The sequence below is a fragment of the Centropristis striata genome, chromosome 3, assembly GCF_030273125.1.
Source record: "Centropristis striata isolate RG_2023a ecotype Rhode Island chromosome 3, C.striata_1.0, whole genome shotgun sequence".
In the NCBI taxonomy this organism is placed as follows: Eukaryota; Metazoa; Chordata; class Actinopteri; order Perciformes; family Serranidae; genus Centropristis; species Centropristis striata.
Genome location: NC_081519.1, coordinates 27,925,332 through 27,944,789, shown reverse-complemented (window position 1 = coordinate 27,944,789; position 19,458 = coordinate 27,925,332). Strand labels below are relative to the sequence as shown.

The following is a 19,458-nucleotide window of genomic DNA, read 5'->3' as shown; positions in this document are numbered from 1 at the left end:
CAGAGGTTGAATTTCCCCATTGTGGGATTAATAAATTAATCTTCTTATGCAGTCCAGCTGACTCTATTAGTATTGAAAAGTTGACAACCAGTTTTCTCACTATGAACGAGTAAATAATCAAACAGAGCCTGGACTCTTATTCTGGTCTAAGAGATATTTTTTCTACGTTTGATCTGTGCTTTGTATGTTTTATCAGGTCAATCCAAAAACTTTTTGGGTTTGTGTATGTATTACTTATGCCAGAACAAGAAGAGCTTAAAGTGACTTGACTTAATTGTACTGAGAAACAAAAACGAAAAAAGTCCAAAGACAACATGTGGGCTTTGTTGGCTCTTACACTGGTACCAGACTTCATGGGGTTTCCCAGATCACACAAGAGATAGCGGGTCTGGTTTTCTGCCTCATAGCTGCACGTCAGCTGAGTCAAGCTCTGGAGAGGACACAAAAACATCAAATATCGTCAGCTCTGATGTACTCTGTATAGATTACTAGAGAACTAAACACAAATCCTAAAATAGTGTGCCTTCTTTATAGGCTTAGGGTTTGGGGAGTTTGTGGGGGGAAGGAGTTGCCCCTAGTTCAGCCTGATAGGCCAGTTTGGGGTTAAGGGGGCGGGAAGCAGGAGGAAAAGAGAAGAAATTCGGAGAAACAGCGGAGGAGAGAAGCTGCTAAACTCCAGAGTTCAATAAAACCCGGTTAAATGTCAGTCACTGTGTCTTAATCCTTCTGCCAGCTAGCCCCCGCCGTGTTGGGCTGCAAACGCACAATATCCTGCTGAAAATACACAGAAATGTGTGTTTGCCACAGAGCTTATTTTCTGCCATGACGATAGGTGAATTCTCAGTTGACCCCATGTTGATGCTACTTCCTTTGGCCTTTAAAAATACAGTACTGTGCAAAAGTCTTAGGCAGGTGTGAAAAAACGCCTTGAAAAATTGATGCTGGTTTGAAGACAAAGGAGGGTCACACCAAATATTGATTTGATTTAGATTAAATGGAAAATGGACCTGCACTTATATATCGCTTTTCTCGTCACTTTGCGACCACTCACATGGCTTTACACTACAGACTGCGCTCATTCACCCGTTCACACACACATTCATACTGGTGGCAGAGGCTATCCTAAACGGTGCCACCTGCCACCATTGGGAATTCATTCACACACCGATGAACACAGCATCAGGAGCAATCTGGGGTTCAGTATCTTGCTCAAGGACACTTCAACATGTAGGCTGCCATGGTCAGGGATCGAACCACCAACCCTCCGGTTGGGGGGCAACCCACTCTACCAACTGAGCCACAGCCGCCCAAGATTAGTCTTCTGTTCATTTTGCATTTTGTTAATTGATAAAAATAAACAATTCAAATTTATATTTTTGAAAGCATTCTTATTTTCAAGCAATTTTTCACACCTGCCTAAAACTTTTGCACAGTACTGTATGTCGTTTCCTTTGCTCTCTATCATAGAATTGGATATGGTGCTGCTGCTCAGCCTTGCAGACACTTTTTTCCCCTGGTGGCCACTTAAAGTACTGCAATAACAAAAGTTTCCCCACAGACATCAATTGAAGAGAAAATCTGTTGACAACTGATGACAGGACATCCTAAACTGTAAATAAAGTCTGTTATGACTATCTGGGTATGGTATCCATCTCTTATAATATATCCATGGTCTGACAACAAACACAATAAATCCCATCACAGGAGCAAAGTGTTTCAGAGATGGAGAGGAGATGCTAATAGTTTAGCCTTCTGCTTACTGTAGCCAAAGACTCACAATATGTCATTTCAAAGGGCTTTACAGGCTGACAAGTTTGTAAACAGGAGAGAATTTCTCATAGAACTGCATGTGAATTTACTTTGCTGGCGGGAGGGGCTTCAGACAGTGATGGGGGAGCTGCAGGAGGAGGGTTGTCTTTTTAAATTCTGGATTTTTTAAAATTTTATGACTTTTCCAGAAAACTGCAGAGAATAATAAGAGTTCAGTAATAACTAGGGCCGGGACTTTAACGCGTTAATTAAGATTAATTAATTACACAAAAATGAATGCGTTAAAAAAATTGACGCATTTTAATCACACTTTTTTTTGCACCACGTAACGTTTCTCACTGGATGAGTTTCAGGCGGACTGATTATACTGGAGCACCAACTAGCGTTCGTGAGTTCAGACAACAACAAACCACAGTGAACATGAAGGAAGAAGCTGATGAGACGCTTTGGTTGGCCCCGTGGATGATGGGACATTTTGTTACAAAAAAACGAAAGCGTTGATAAGAGCATGGTTTTGTTGCTATGCAACAAGGAATTCACATATCACCGCAGCACATCCAGCCTCAAGTATCACCTCTATGCAAAACATATAGCAGCTAGCGGCTAGTGTGGTAGCTAGCGTGGATTGTGTTTTACTTAAAAAACCAAAGTATTCTAGTTTAGAGAAGGTCTACCTACCTATAGGCTACCTGAATTTATGAAATGTACTATATTTCTAAATATGCTATTGCTACACTTAATGGCAAAAATTGCATTGGTCTGTTGGACTTGAACAAAAATAAACAATATATTTGTTGCTTAAGCTTATGTATTCAGTCATTATTCAATGGTATACTAAAAATCCATGTGAAAAAAATACTTCTCCCTGTTCTCAGGTCAAATATTTATATGCGATTAAAATGCGATTAATTTCGATTACTTAATTACAAAGCCTCTAATTAGATTAGATTAGATTATTTTTTTTAATTGAGTCCCGGCCCTAGTAATAACTAAATAATACTAACGTATGGCTACAACAGTATGCTAGTATGTCTACAGTGAGAGTGTGTAGTGTCTGCCTCACCACATTGTTGCGTGCTATCCCGCTGTAGTCGGCCTCTGGAGGAAGCACCACATAGAGCTCGGCCTCGTACGCCCCTCCCTCTCCCTCGTTCCTGGCGTTGAATGTCAGACTCAAGGAGTTTTCATCACCAAGGTAAACCTCTGCTCGGTCACTGGGAGAGGAGAACCACAAGCACAACCGCATCAAGCTTGTTAACAAAAGAAAAGAAGTTTGCTCTTTTTAAGCATGTCCATGCAAACAGAAAGTGTGAAAACTGCAGGAATATCTGCACAGAGTATTTTATTATAAATTAAAAGATGTATTGCACGTTACAGAAATTGTCCTGAGAAATTTAAGTTTAGTATTCACTCTTGTTCTTCGCCTGATTTTGGTCTCCATCAATTCCTGAGGGAAATCCTGAGCTGCTTGCTAACTATGTTGTTTGGTGCTGAGCTGCAAGTACAGAACTGAAAATGAGATATCACTTCTTGAAAATCCAGAGTGGATGGTTTGTTCCAAACACAGCAAATGGAAAAGTGAAATTTGAAACCAGAAATCTCTAATGAATAGTTCAACAGTATATAGTTCAAGAACTTTATCTTCACCTCTAATATAACATAATGGCCATTTTGTGAACTCCTTTCACATCCCTTATTTGAGCAGTGTGAGAGAAAAGAACTTCAGAAACATGTGTTTTAGTAAAGATAACAACCCCTATCCTTGCAGCAACAATGGAGGAAACACACATTTTAGCCTGGACAAATTTGTAGAAGCTGCAATCCAACTCTTATAACTTTGGGAATCCCTTCAATATAATATAGTAAGCAGTTCAGAACGACTTACTATATAAAGACATAGTGGCATATTGGCGTCCTGGCCAGAGAATAAAGTCACACTCCACACTTGAATTCAAGCTCCACTGATTTCTGTTGACAACAAACAACAACAAATTGTTGTGGTAGGTGGTGTAGCCTTACAAGCACTAACGTGCATGTCCTTGAGTGTTTCCCCCTCATACAGGGCTTATCACCGATAACGTTGTGGAAGCATAGCGGCCAGTTTTCCCCCTGAGGTTACACTGTTAGTTCTGACCCCACTGTTACAGTTTTTGGGACTGTTTGCAGTGGCTTTAGTGCCATTAGCTGCTCAGCCACCACCATGTTGAGAGCCGTTTGCAGGCAATCTGCTCTTAATTCCATGTAAAGCCACTTTAACTTTCCACAATGATTTTTAGGACCAAATACCTACAAAACTAATGACATCACCATCATCCTAACTTTCAATTTGTCTCTTTTGCTAATCAGTAAATATTAGTATGCTAACATGCTAAAGTAAGAACACAGATGGCATTGTCATTGCATGTTAACATTCTGATAGTAGCCCAAAGCACAAGTACAACCTCACCGGGCATGTACTGCTACATGGCTGCATGCTACATTTGTCACTTTTAGGGCCATTTTTATCCACTCCGATCAAAATGACTGAAAAAAGCAGCTTCCATTTACAGCCAGACACCGTTTAGTTTGTTCTACCTCTGCTGCTGCTGCATTCGTTTGAAGTGACTGGGTGCAGGGCATGACCAAAATGCCCAAAAAGCAATTGTAAAAAGTAATGAAAAGCAGAGACGTGAAGTATTTCCAGACAATGCGCCTCTGTTTGAGATGGTCCCCAAAGGCCATTTTCTCCTGCATATCTGTCCATGACTGACCTGGGAAATGACCCAAATCTGATCACTGTGATTTGTTTCAGGAAACCGACCCCCACGTTATTCTGCATGTTCACAGTGACACCCCTGTGTGCGAACACACTTTTAGTGAAGTGATAAATCCTCTCGACACTCCAACTTCAGCCCTCCCCCAACAGCTTTACTTTGTGGTAGTAAATTCATGCATTGCTCTATTGAGCAGAAAGAGGAGAAAGGAGTCTGGCTGAGGGTCATAATCAGGGTTCTTCTTTCATTCCCTGTTTCCTCCCACCCTCCCCCCATCTTCAGAGGGTCTGGACGCAGTGACCCCACGGTAGGTAAGACAACTACCAGATGATTTTAATTAGGCCTGGGCAAGTTTAGCAAATGCAGAGGAAGCAACAGTGATCCCTAACACCAACACAACCCAAAATCTGCAGGCTGAGATGTTAACAACACTGAGCTTTGTGTGTTGGAAAATGTAACATTGGAACATAAAGCTCATGAACACATAATTAAAGCCAGAGGATACGATTCAAACACCAGTGACAGAGTTGTGTATGTGAAACATCTCACCGTTTGCAAATTCTTGCCTAACAAGACAAAAATGCTCTGTCTCATAGTATGTCAGTGAAAGGAATGTGTGTTTAGTGAAAGTGCTGAATCATTCCACTTTGGTCCCATGGCAACAACAAATGCAGATCTTTGAGTTTTCATGGGAAACTTTTCACACTGATTGTATTTCTGCAGCTAACAGAAATCACATGGCCATATAATGCAAAACACTGGTCATAACCTATTTTATACAGTCTATGGTCATAACACAGCAGGCAGGAGGAGAGAGTCTGAGCGTCTGTGTTGATTTGTGAATGGACTGAGACGTTGCCAAATATTTGGCTGACATCCATTCAAGAACAAGAATACATGATTTATTAATGATGATGTGGTAATATTCCCTCTATAACTGCACTCCAGTCTAGGCTGGAAACACTTTGAATATCATTCCTCTGCTTCTTCTGTCTCTCCCTGCAGACAACCAAAGCAACAATATGTATACTTCATTTATTATCCCTACTTCACTCACTGGAGAAACAAACCCTACATTTAAAAGTACTCAGCCATGTTTATATGAACTTTTTCTCACCGAATGCAATGTATGTATCCTTCAAGCCCCATATTACTTTTGTTTTGTCAGAAATGTGGATGTCATTGCAACTTTGACTTGAGTTGACTCATAAATAACCCCCTAAAACGTGAAGTTTTTCTGGAAATTCAACAGAAGTGTCAACGCTTACTGAATTATATATTTTTCAGCCTCTTTAGCAGATAGAAATGAAATTCAAAAAAGTATTTGAGAGTTTATAGCTGTGTCTTTCATGAGAAGTTGAGTTTATTTGTCCAAACCTTCAATAAAATTTTTTTTAAAATCAACGTGTATTCTGATGCATTTCATTGGCCAAGAGACCGAAAATAGGTGGAAAAAACTACAAATACTACAAAACGACGTATACGCTTTCCTGGCTTTAATGGTAGAATAACACAACAGTGCCCCCTTTCATGTTGTTTTAATAGTAGAAATGCGGTAATGCTTTCCCGGCTTAAATGGATTACAATTGGTGATTGTCTTTAACATTAACATTACAAGTGTCTGTGTAATGTTTCCCATCACATCAGACTTCATTTCATTTGTAGACTCATTCAGATCAGTACGTGTCTGTGAGACGTTAGCCAGTCTTCACACCTGGGTAGCTAGCGAACATTAGCCTGATTGATAAAATAGCATTTAACATTTTAACACATTTCTGCAAACCATGGATACAGTGAAATCCAATCTTTAAGTTAAGTTACGTTGCAGAGTTGATCACATTCACAAATGTTCAAGTGTCATTTAATGCTGAATTTATTTGACTTGTCATAATGAAGGACTCAACATGACCTGACATAACCTGTGACTTGCCTTAGACTTGGACCAAATTACTTGAGTACGTGTCTCTTTTTTTATTTTTAAGCTTGCATTTATTTATTTATTGTGCAAGCCAAAAGAAAAATCAGTAGAATAACACTGAATGTTGTTTTGCACATGTGCTAATGCATGTGCAGGTGATACATCAAACTGGGCCCAGCTAGTAAAAAGAGAAAAATCTAAAGATGACTGTTTGAGAGAACTGAATACACAATTTGTCACTTAAATCCATTTCCAATTCAGCTTCAATTCAAATTCTGCATCAATTTTGGATTACCTCAGCAACAATGGTGCCATGTTTCATTCTGAACTGCACCATTCTGAATTGTTCCGTGGCAATGGTGTCTGAGGCTAATGGACATGGAGGTATTTTAAGCTGTCAAAACATGATTTCTGACTACATTTAAATCATTTAAACTGGTGACCACATAATAAACCTATGGGAAAATGAACTTTGTTGTAGTTCCTCTCACCGGAACGACCTCTCCAGCTCCAAATAGCACATGGACAAACTTACTAAAGTATTTAAACCTCTGAAGTCCAGGAGATCAAATTTGTCAACTTCCTATGCATTAATTTCTGTCTCTGTTTAGCATCTTTCAGTCTGTCCTTACATCACATGCATGGCTCCTTTTTCTACACAAACTTGGCTATCAGTCAGATTTTTCATTTTATTTTAATTAACAAAGTATAAAGCTGCCAGGAACCGAAAATACAAATAAAAGACAAAGCTATCTATGGAAATGTACCATTTTTTTACTCTTTATACACACAAAAACAGCAGTAAAAATAATAAATAATAAAACTACAAAACAGTCTATTTGCATGTAAATTAAAAATAGTAATAGTTTTCATTGTACAAAGAAAACTCACCTTGCTTGTTTACATATCATATATAAATAAAGTTATTACTGTAAATAAAACGTGTATTTTCAATAAATAGATGGACTCCAGAGGGTTAATAGCTAAAGAGGCAGATATTTCCCTCGGCAGTTGGTGCAGAGCTAAAAGGAGAGTTACATTTATTTGGTGGTGTAAAAACATGACTCTTAATGAATGCTTATACCTGCTGAATGGAAAGAGACAACTGCTTGCTAACACTTAAGCTTGGTTTGCTCTGTTTTCCGTATGTGGCCAAATAAATCAATTATTACTACTTCAGGCCTGTGCTGTGGCATTTTAGTGTGCTTCCAGTAAGTGTTTTTGTTTAATTTGTCTATTCAGCCAAGTCTGCAAGTCTTGCACACGCTAACTATGCAGTTCTTCTTGTGTTCATTCCACACTAACCAGAAACATAAAATGCATCACTTCAAGTGCAGCAGAGGAAAAACCCAGCAGACACACTGGGTGTTTCACATGGCAGCTGTTTGAGCTTTCCTTAGTATAGGTGTGTTTTATCAGTCACACAAGGAAAAAAACTGTGGCAGATTTTTGTTTTGTTTGTTGAATTAGGTAAAGCAATAGAAACCATGATTTCCTCTCACCCATAAACAGCCAGCTTGAGGTCAGGGACGCAGATGTTGTCCTCTCCACAATCAAGCTGAATCTGGGCCTGAGAAGAAAAAAAATGAAAGAGATAAATAGAGGGAAGAGGGAGGAGCGAGGGATGGTTATGATGGGTGAAAGAAAGAGAGGTATCCAGAGAACAGAGTCCAAAGGTATGGAGGGGAAAAGCTTTTGAGGAAGTGGATGTTTACAGTAGCCGGCACACTAGATTCATGATTTAATGAAAGGATAAGAGAGGATATAGACTATACATCTCCTCCATATAGCCACAAAACTGTAACAATATTTGCAACAACCAGCTGCCAATGAGTTTTGTGAAAGCAGCATCCTTTCATGTTTGCAGGATAAAAGTAATAAGCACTTAACATGTGGGAACGAAGGAAAGGAGGAATAGAGAAAACATGGGGAAGCTTTAGGAGAATGAAAGGATGATGAATTCCATCTAAACAAGTATTACATTCTTGTGGAAAAGCCTCAATCACAAAGAGTCACAAAAACCTCAAATTTAAAAGAGAATAGAGCTTAATTTGTTCTTTATTCTTTCATGACAGAAGACTTTGTAAAAACCACAGTTAAAGATAAATGTGATTTGATTTGGCCGCATTGTCTTTTTCAGTGTGTCTCGAAAGCTTTTTGCTCCATTCTCTCTTTTCTCTCCACCATTTCTCTCATGTTGCTCCATAGTGTCATTGTTGCCGTAGCCTCATCTCTCCAACATATGGGAAACATTAGATTCCCAAAGAATGCTAGAGAGAGCAAAGAATCAGCCTGGCAATGGTTAAGTGTCTCAGTGGAGATTCCACATTCAAGTTCTTGGTTTTATATCCACTAAGGATTCAAGAGGCTATCGGTCATTTAACACCAAACAGACAGGAGCACACACGCTCTGTAATAGACTTACATCAAGTGATGACTCCCAACTTATCCTCCCTCCCTTCTAACCATTTTTCATCTCTTTTTCACTTTCATCTCTTCATCTTCCCAGACCTTTGATCCATGATTCCCTCCAGCTCTTAAAGGAATACACCCAATACACTGTTGGCCTGTTGGTTGACTTCAGCGTATGAAATGAAAAAAATGCTGGAATCAAAAATTCCTGCATTGCATGGTAAAATGTGTGAAATGTTCAGTCACTGTTGGGCACTGCCAAAAAATAATTTAAATTGTTGTGAAATCTTTATAATCATCACTTTGGAATTATTTTATCAAACAATATCTACACTAATACATTTCAAGAAGAAGACACAAAACTTAATAAAGCTGCTGTGTGTAAAATAGTATGAGCCATGATTGGTATGTTGGTGATTTCGACTTTTTTTTCTCATTTTGACATTTCTTTGATGATTTCAACTTTCTTTGTCATTTTGACTTTTTTCATGTGACTTCAACTTTTTTCTTTTCATTTTGACAATTTCTTGTGACTTCAACTTTTTTCTCATTACTTTGACGATTTTCTCGTTGGTTCGACTTTTTTTCGTAATTTCAACTTTTTTTTGTCATTTTGGCTTTTTTTCCTGATTTTGACTTTTTTTGTCATTTTGACTTTTTTCATGTGACTTCAACATTTTTCTTTTCATTTTGACAGTTTCTTGTGACTTCAAATTTTTTCTCATTATTTTGACTATTTTTGATCACGGCAACTGATCGGATTGGCCCGATATGATAAAAAAACGATCCATCGGAAAATCAGATCAAAGGTTAAAATCACCGATCCGATCGCATTACATATACACGTACTTTACAAGTGTTTGTTATGGTGTGATATACATTCCGGATCCAAAGGTGGCGGTAGTGCGCCGAATTGCTGCCGCTTTAAAACAAAGAAGAAGTGTTGTGTTGTGGTCACGCAGCCTGCATGCACCGACACACACCCACAACATGTCTGCCATATGGAACTTTATCTAAGTGAGTGAGTCCGATGTCACACACGCTAGCTGCAATTTATGCAAGCGTTTAGTGCCAAGAGTGAAGTGTTGTTTGTTTACATGATCCTCAAGGCCTAAGAGAAATGTAGTCACTCACCTACTAGTTTTACTGTTGGTTCTTGTACAACAAACAATTGGTAGTAGAAACTGCACTTTTATTTAACGTAAGGCTTCAGGCGAGGACCACAAGTATGAACAAATTAGTGGCACGTATAAGTGAATTAAGAGAATTTGCGGCATTTACCAATTTGGGGTCCTCTATCACCTTGAGGGCTGGAAAATGAAGCCAACGCAGAAGCACCAAAAAATGCAGTTCCTTGAATGGATATTTGAGCTTGGCTCTTTAAGCAAGTCATCTCCATGGACCCGCATGTTAAAATGTCAACTTGGCAGAAACAATATTTGATTCCATGTTTAAAAACATTTGTGTATCACTGACATTATTAACATATCAAATAAGTAATATGGAGTGAATGACTGTGACCCAGCTTACAAGACACAGTCCAAGCTACTGCTACTGCCCATTGGTTTGCCTCATACTGAGGGGAGCTCAAGCCGGGAAAGCATTATCGCATTTCTACCATTAAAGCCGGGAAAGCGGATACGTCGTTTTGTAGTTTTTGTAGTATTTTTCCTCCTATTTTCGGCCTCTTGGCCAATGAAATGCATAAGAATACATGTGGGAGTGTCTCAATGCAACACGAGACTTTTCCAGAACTGAAATCATGGTGGAAGACGACTCAGATATACAAGCTATAAGCTCTCAAATACTTTTTGAATTTCATTTCTATCTGCTACAGAGGCTGAAAAATCTATTATTTAGTAGGAAGCGTTGACACTTCTGTTGATTTTCCAGAAAAACTTCAGGTCTTAGGGGGTTATTTTAAAATCGCCCAGAGGTTTTACAGGCATTTTTTCCAGGCGTTTTAAGCCTAAATGGGTTAACATCATGAGAGCAGACACTTGACACTCAACTCATCTTTTCAGACTGCACATTGGTCAATAAAATAAATAAAACATTTAAAACCCCTTTCTCTCTCTCTTATTGTTTTGAACCAGTTGTCATGGATGCAGTCTGACTTTACACTGTCATTATCATGGCAATATAAAGTGGCAGTTAAGTTTACCATTCACATGTGCAGTTAAACAAGTGGTTTACCTGGGCACTCAGACTGACATCCTTATCAGAGCTGCATCGAAAAAGTGGAGACTTGAAACACTACAACTAAATGCACTTATTCCTTAAAATAATAAATAACACACTGGCATGTCTGTGTGTGATGCAGACTCCTTTCCTGTCTCAGGGTCAGCACTAGTCAGATGCTCAGATAGCAACGTGGTAAGATGATGCTCTGAATCACAGGGGAACACTTTAGTCTGTATGACAGGACATTGTGATTTTTCCACCTCAAAGACACTAAACTTCCAAGAAGAATTGTTCATCAAATATGTCATATCTGACAGAATAACACCAGACTACACTCTACTACATTCATATAAAGAAATCTCAGGACTCCAGGAATAAGAGTATATTCCAGAGAAGACATTATTTCAATCTAACGGAAAACCTATAAACCTAGTGGGTGTGCAATTCAAATACTGAGCAAAAGGCCGATTCGGCAACATTAAAATCTCCCATATATTGTAGAGAGGAAATTACAAAACCTAAATGCATTAAAAGGCTATCAGTGAAAAACCATTAATAGTGTTAATAATGGGGTTTGCTATTATAAAAATCTTAAGCAGTATAATATCAACTGTAGGTGTGGTCAGAATTGTGGCCAGTTGCACCATGACCACACCCAGCAATGAGTTAACACTGCACTCACTACAGTGCAGTGTTCCATCACTGCCACAATATATAAAAAAAAATAAAACCATGGTTTTCAGCTGTGAGTCACTTCATCCAATCCTTCATTACTCACTTATACTTTACTGATTACCTCTTGATGAGCTATAAAAATTAAAAACCACTCAATTTAAATGCATGTATATGTTTGGAGAGACAGAGCAGCAAGTAAATAGTATGTGCTAAATTGTAAGCATTGAGCCTAATGTCACTAGACATAATGTAAACTGAAGTGTTAGTACAAAGCATCAGTGTCCACAGTCTACTGGGAACATGAATGATGTTCCCATCATATAACCCAACTGATCAATGGATGAAAAGTCTGTTTATTCCTTTTACATAAAGAGAAAAGAGAACAACTAAGTTTCTAGGCTGAAAAAAGTCAGTGTATTCTGTTAAAAACAAGAACACTCCCACACCCACATCACACTCACTTTACATTATATCACTCACACTAACCCTTTGATGCACAACATGGGACTAAAGTGACCCGACAGAGTTTTTATGTTCTATATCTTTGCAATAAATTATTTTCATTATTCAGTATTCCAGGTTTTCCTCAATTAGTTTGTTTTTGATCATCACACATCCTAATTTTATGTTTTCCTTTCTTTATTTTTTAAATAAAATCCCTTTTTGTGTCACTACTCTTCTAATGCACAATATGGGTCATAAATGACCCATATCCATTTTTTAAGCAAAGTAGCTTGCTAAGCAACATGGTCACACAGAAATCTGTGAAATAGTCACAGATTTGCTTAACTCAAAATTAGTGGAATAGCCACGGAATCGCTCAAATTTCCGTGAAACTGGCACAGATTTGGTTTATTTGGTTAAGCTCTATGACAAAGTTTTATTTTTTCACATCTCTCACTCAGAGCACTCAAAGTGCTGTGGGAATCTAAGTCTCTTAGGGCAGATTTCCAAGGTTTGAAAAAAACAGGTCTTGGCCTGGAGAGTAACATATATCAATTGCAAGGTTCTATAATATTCTTGCTTTGAGATATTGACCTTTGAACCTTAACCCTGAGGCATATTTAAATGATTATAACTAAGAGACAAAAAGGGTTACAGACATGAGACCTACTGTTATAGAAAGGTGTTGACATGGACTATAATGTGAGCATAGTCACTAAGGGGTGGGAGTGGGGGGGCTTTAGGATATGCTGAAAAAATAAAAAATACCCCATTGAACAAGACAATATTTAAAATCTGATGACAAAAATGTGATTGACATCCCCTCAAAACCCCTGTAAAGCCACTAATTAAGTATTTCTAACTTCCAATTTTAGGGGAAACCCTGTTTTATTACAAAAACTACAACTCCCTAGACCTCTCTTCAGTACTTATATCGACATCAGCAAACTTTTTGTAGTTCTTGCGTTTTAGGGTTGTGAAAACCTATTTCTACCCAATATATCGAATATCACACTGTCTAATAAATAATTATATTATATATATGCATGTATATTATCTATGCTAAAAAAAAGACAACAATGTTTGTTTAATGAAGATATTTGAACTAAAACAGGAGAGCAGAGTCCGGGGCATTTACAGTGAATCGCGATTAAATGAGATCACACCACTCCCGATCACACAACACATCCGGTAGATTACAAAATAAAACAGCGGACAAACGTAGATTGTAACTCTTAGATCGTAAGCCGTCACTTTGTTAACATTAATGTCTCCCGCTGCAACAGAATAATATGTTGATCAGCAAATCAACCTCAGACACAAGGCATGTAATGGGCACAGAGGATTAGGGAGATTTCAAAATAAAACACAGCCGATTGTCTTTTTCTGGCGAGATCTTCGCCACAAAGTGATTATGTACATTCACTGAGTGAATATTTAGAAAATAAAACATATATTTCTCACTAGAAATGTAATCAAAATCCATTTTTATGCAGAAACAAAATATTGATTTTTTCACTAAAAATGAGAGAACTGTTTTTTGTTCTGACCGCCGGAACCTTGAAAGTCACGTGACTTGGACACAAACCAATAGGAAAAAATAGCAGGTTGGGATATGACTGTCATTAACTTGCATTGTAGCGAAATCCGTGTCAGTTTCACGGAAATTTGAGTGATTCCGTGGCTATTCTACGGATTTTGAGTTAAGCAAATCCGTGGCTATTTCACAGATTTCTGTGAGACCAGGTTGTGCTAAGCTAACTACTTAGCTAACTTCTTGGCTAAGTATTTAGCTAAGTAGCTTGCTAAGCTAACTACTTAGCTAACTTCTTGGCTAAGTAGTTAGCTATATAATAATACAAAAACTTTTTTCTTCATAAAGTATGAGAGGCAAAATGGAAATATTGATCTATTTTTCATCAAAAACAAGATATTTAAAGAATACTTGGAATATTCAATCATAACATAAGTTGATATCAAGAGATAGAGCACAGAAACACACAGCAAGCATTAAATAACATGGGAAATGAATGAGGGTCATTTTTGACCCATGTTGTGCATTAGAAGGGGTGTCAATATGTTGTGCATCAAAGGGTTAACATTCACGTTTCCAGGCTCTGGCTCTTGCCTGGTGGAGGAGACCACTGGCAACATACATAAACAAACCACAACCAGATGTCTGAGAGCTGTGCGCCGCCCCACCCAAACAGAGCTGTCAGTCCTCCCTCTGTGTTTTTGCAGAGCCATGACTCTCTAGTCCTCCATAAACCTTCCAACTCTTCATATAGGAAACAAGAAACACTACCAATGGAGACCAGAGTGCAGTAATCAGCTCCTGCTCTACCAAGGCTAAACCTCAACCTCCAACCATACAGAGTTCAGCACTATAGAGGGGCCTTACATCAGATGTTAGGCCTGTAACCTATGTCTTTGCCATTAAAATAAATTTTCTGCATGCAAAATGTAAACAGCAGGAGATGTTCTGCGGTATGGAGGGTGAAACTTGTATAGTACAGCCAACCACTGTGTATGTAAATGCCACTTGTACATGATTTTGTATAGTTGGGTAATGTTTTGTGAAAATATTCATCATGCCATCTGTTAGCTCTCTCCACTGGTAGTCATTGTGGTGACTTTTAGTTCATAACATGCAAGGCGTGTGGCCGTATAAGTGGTGCGGTCTATATGTTCACTGTGGTAATGTTATATATAGCTGCAGTGTACAACTTTTCACACAGACACAATTCATATCTTTGGGAGTTAAATTATAAAAAGGAATCGAGAGGATGATTTCTCAACCTAGATATTTCTCACACACTGAACAAAAATGTCTGTAGATTTTACGGTGAAAAACCACGACAGTAAAAGACCATAAAATGATAAATGGGTTAATTCACTTTCAGTAACAACAATGAAACACCGTAAATGTAAAGTTCTGGCAACCACAGCAACCAGATTTTATCGTAAAAAACAACAGGGTTTTCTTTTTACAGTGCATCCACACATTGCATATCATGCTAAAGCAGCATACACTGGAATGCTAAACACGATTACTTTTAAATGTTTAAAATACAAAAGAGAAATCAATAAATTAACTTGAATCGATCATTCGGTTTTATCTACAGGTGCTACAGACCTAGCCAACTATAAACTTTTTTTTAAATTTCCCACTGAATTTTTAATTAGGTTTCTTCATGTTAAAAAATTAGGTATGGGCGTCCCGGTGGCTCACACCGGTAGAGCGCTAACCATGTATGCCGTGTGCTGCGGCGGAGCCGGGTTCGAATCCGGCCTGAGCTCCCTTTGCCGCATGTCTTCCCCTCTATCACCCCCTTTCTATCTCTCACTACCAATAAAGCAACAAAATGCCAAAAAAATAATCTTTAAAAAATTAGGTAATGTTCACATTCACAATTTAACAAGTAAAAAACGAATGAAATAAACATTATCATCAAACTCAGCATAGTTACAGTTAGTCTATATCCGATGAAAGTAGAAACATGCATTCAATCAAATCAATATAGCCGATTCGAGAGCAATTCTCATGTGTAATGTTGCCATCGCAAAACTGGGACCCTTGTAACTTCCACATAAACCTGCTTACGGAAGGTCGCAGACTCACTGAGGTGAGGTTCTACATTTTAAACAAATCAGCAATGGAGTAGTAGAAGCATGGAGACTCTCCCTAAAGAGAAAAATGAAAAACGAGCACCGGCAGTTAGCTACAGTTAGCTCTGTAGCAGTACAGTGTGTATGTGCTGCTGCTACAGGAGGTGTTCACTTAGAGATCTCTGTTTGTTTACAACAAGCAATTAGTGATGCCGTTAATTCACAATCACTATGTTTATGATCAGCGGAGACTCTGTGCATAATTAGCCATGCTGCTTTCAGCTGCTGACGTTGTGCACAGACATGTGACGGTGAAAACCGAACGTCACCTCCAGAGTCTCTACACAGCAAAATCTGTAGTGTTGTTTTTTCAGTGTTAATAATTTTGAGTTGGTGAGTGTTGATTTTGGAGTTGTAGTGATCAAAAAGATCTGCCAGCTGTCAATCAAGCTACATGTGAACACTTCAGTTGGAGCTGATTTTCAGATTTTGTGACTTGTATGTTCGGCTAAAGACAGAATGCACTTTTAATGTATTGTAAAACAAAACAATGAATGTTAATTATCACATTAGTGAAAGGAAATAACATGATTTTAGGGTTAAAAAAACTTTGTGTGTCAAAGTCACACAATGTATGTTAAAAATTAACACTCACAGTGTAAGGGAATAACACGATTTTAGTGTTGAAATTACACTTTGTGTCAAAATACCATGATGTATGTTAAAAATTAACACTCAAAGTGAAAAGGAATAACACAATTTCGAGTAAAACGTGCACTTATGTGGTGTCATAAAACAACACCAAGGGTGTCAAATATTTAACACTATTAAAGAGTTAAAATATTGACACTTTTCAAAGCGTAATTTTAACTCAGAATCCATGAGAACTATATAAACTCAGAAAAAGTGTTAAATTTAACACTCTTTGAGTAGAATTAACACTCCCGATTTTGCTGTGTAAATCCCTCTAAGGGCTAACTTGTAACATGGAGACACTCAGAGTGAGCAGACTTTTGAGAATGTGTGGCCTGAGACTTTCCCCCTATTGGAAACACGGCTAAAGTTAGAAAGTAATGAAAAATACTGAAACTGGCAATGATCTGAATGAGAATTATTAATATTTTAATAGGTTTGGAATCCACTGATGTACAGCTCTTGTGTTGTAACATGCTGCATGACTAAATGTGGCATGGATTTATTAGTTATTTTGTTTCATGACATGAGTTGATACATACCTTTTGCTCGATACGCTGTTCCGTCTCATAATTCAGGATTGGTCTGAGGCCATGCTGGTCTGCTGGGGCTTTAGGATCCAGACTGAAGTTAAGGCTGATAAAAATGGGAGAGAGTTTATCCCGAAACTCCTCTTCACCCTGTAACAGAGGAAGATGCATCTTTGTGAGTAACTGATGTCAATGACAAAGAAATATGTAATTTGCTGTCTCCAATAATATATTCATCTTTGTCTGGTTGTCTGCTCACTGACATTGGAAACATCATGCCTTTTTTAAGGGTGGTTTCTCATAAATTTAAATGGAAAAAAAGTAAAATAAATACATTTAAATTAAAAAAGGCAAAGGTTAAATTTAAATATATAAGTTTGAATAAAAATAGATAAAAATAGATATGATTAAACATCGTATTCTGCATTGTGGTGCAGACACCAGCATGTAACAGTTCTTGAAAACTATAGAATGTTTTTCTTGTAGGACTCTGGGCTCCGGGCAGACATGCACCGCTGTAAAGGAAAGGGATGCGCTGGATTTATAACACGAGACAAAAAAGGACAATCATTACGAAATGGAATGTGGTACAATATTGTTTTATGTTGATTATACTAATCACTGGAAGCCATAATTGTAATTGAAAACAAAATTTCAGCCCTAATTAATGTCTGTTCTCAATATCCTGAAACAAGCTTCCAATGAGAGGCAAAAGATGGATAGAAATTAGTCATCAGCGTAGAAATTTCCAGCCGGTTAAAGCTGATTACTGTGAAACCTTCTAGCAAGTAAATGTTAAAGGAAAAAGCTGTCACATTATACAAAATCAATAGCAGATGTTACACAACGGGTTGGCCTGAATGTAAGATTTAGTCTGTTTTAAGTTTCTCTAAGACGTGACATGGATTCTGTTTGACCAGCCGCAATGATGTGGGCCTTTTAAAGAAATAGTAAACAGGAAAAAACAGAAATAGTAAAAAGAAATAGTAACAGGAAAAAATATAGACAGACAGATAAGTGTTGACAGTTTCTACCCAACACTGTAAAAAAAAAAAAAACTGTTGTTTTTACGGTAAAAACTAACAGTGTTGTCAGAACTTTACCGTAATAAACCGTTCTACCGTACGGTAGAACTTTTTCTAATATTATGGTAAAATGATATTGGCACTGTTGATTTCACGTTTAAGATTTCCATTTTGTTCCATTTTTTACTGTATAAATTAAAGGTTTCTCCATCAAAAGAAACACTGTTCTGCCATATAATTGACAAGAAAATACTTTATAAATGCTGCATGAATGAAAGATTTTACCATTAAATATTACAGTATATTTTGTTAGAGATATGGTGTTTAGTACATTTAACAGTGAGAAAAAGTATTTTTTTACAAAAGATAAATGCAAAAATTACAGTGGTGGCTTGTATAAATATATTACATTAAATACATATTACAGTGTATTTTACAGTGGAGTAATATATTTTAAAAAAAAACTGTAAAAAAAAAATAGTGTTTTGGCTGATATATACATTTACGGTTTTTCATTGTTACTGAAACTGAATTAACCCATTTATCATTTTACGGTCTTTTACTGTCACGGTTTAGCAGTTTTTCACCGTAAAATCTACAGAATTTTTTTACAGTGAAACCATCTCTTATCCTGTCAAAGAGCAGAGTACTCTGTCATCCTCACAATGAACATCTACACATATGACTCAAGTGTTTTTGACAGGCCTCCACTTTGATCAGGTCACCACTGAGTGATGAGAAGATTAGTACTGTACTAGTTTCCCCTCAAATAGCACTTCAAACAGCAACTTCAAACCCTGTCAATTAGGAAATGACTTTAACCTCTGTCCTACCAGTGACTTAATTACATTCACCTGGAGTTGCAGGTGCAGCATGGTCTCTGATTAGATGGCTCAAATATAAACCAGCAGGGCTCTGGCCCCTGAGGGCCCCGTTTAAAAATGTGTGAAGCATATATAAGACAAAGTCCTGAGATGATTGACCTGAGATAAAGTGAGTGCACAATACTTTTGAGTTCCTAAATGATCTGTCTTTGGTTTCAACTTCACATGGCAGCATACAATTAGAAATAAATGAATTGAAAAATTGGAGTTGGAGTAACAGCTAGTCTGACTGACCCGCAGATAGATCTTGGTGTCATGGCACAGGCGTTCTCCGTTGGCGAGGCTGAAGGTTTTCAGTAGACTGGGCTCCTGGCTGTCCAAGAACAAAGTCCTCCTGATGGACTCCTTCTGGTTCTGCTTCACACTGTCCAACTGAACCTCCACCACAAAGCCTTAAAAATATACACACATACAGATGCACAACATAAGCCACAGTCTGACCTTTTGTTCAGAACAGAACTGTAACAACTGGTTCAAACCAGAATAATGAACTGTAAAGATCTGGGAGTTGTCAGACAGTAGAGGCTGTGTGAATTTGAATATAAACAAGTATAGGTTGTA

At 37.8% G+C, this 19,458-nt stretch overlaps 1 protein-coding gene across 2 annotated transcripts in view; it reads right to left on the bottom strand.

The window, feature by feature from the left end:
• The window catches only part of LOC131969081 (integrin alpha-5-like), a 73,493-nt gene that overhangs the window by 13,158 nt on the left and 40,877 nt on the right, over positions 1 to 19,458 (bottom strand). For both annotated transcript variants that reach the window (XM_059330215.1, XM_059330216.1), the window contains exons 17-21: positions 19,132 to 19,289; positions 17,001 to 17,138; positions 7,944 to 8,011; positions 2,834 to 2,984; positions 338 to 430 (exon numbers count right to left, since the gene is read on the bottom strand). In XM_059330215.1, coding sequence (XP_059186198.1) covers positions 338 to 430; positions 2,834 to 2,984; positions 7,944 to 8,011; positions 17,001 to 17,138; positions 19,132 to 19,289 — 608 coding nt within the window. The remainder of the gene's footprint in view (positions 1 to 337; positions 431 to 2,833; positions 2,985 to 7,943; positions 8,012 to 17,000; positions 17,139 to 19,131; positions 19,290 to 19,458) is intronic.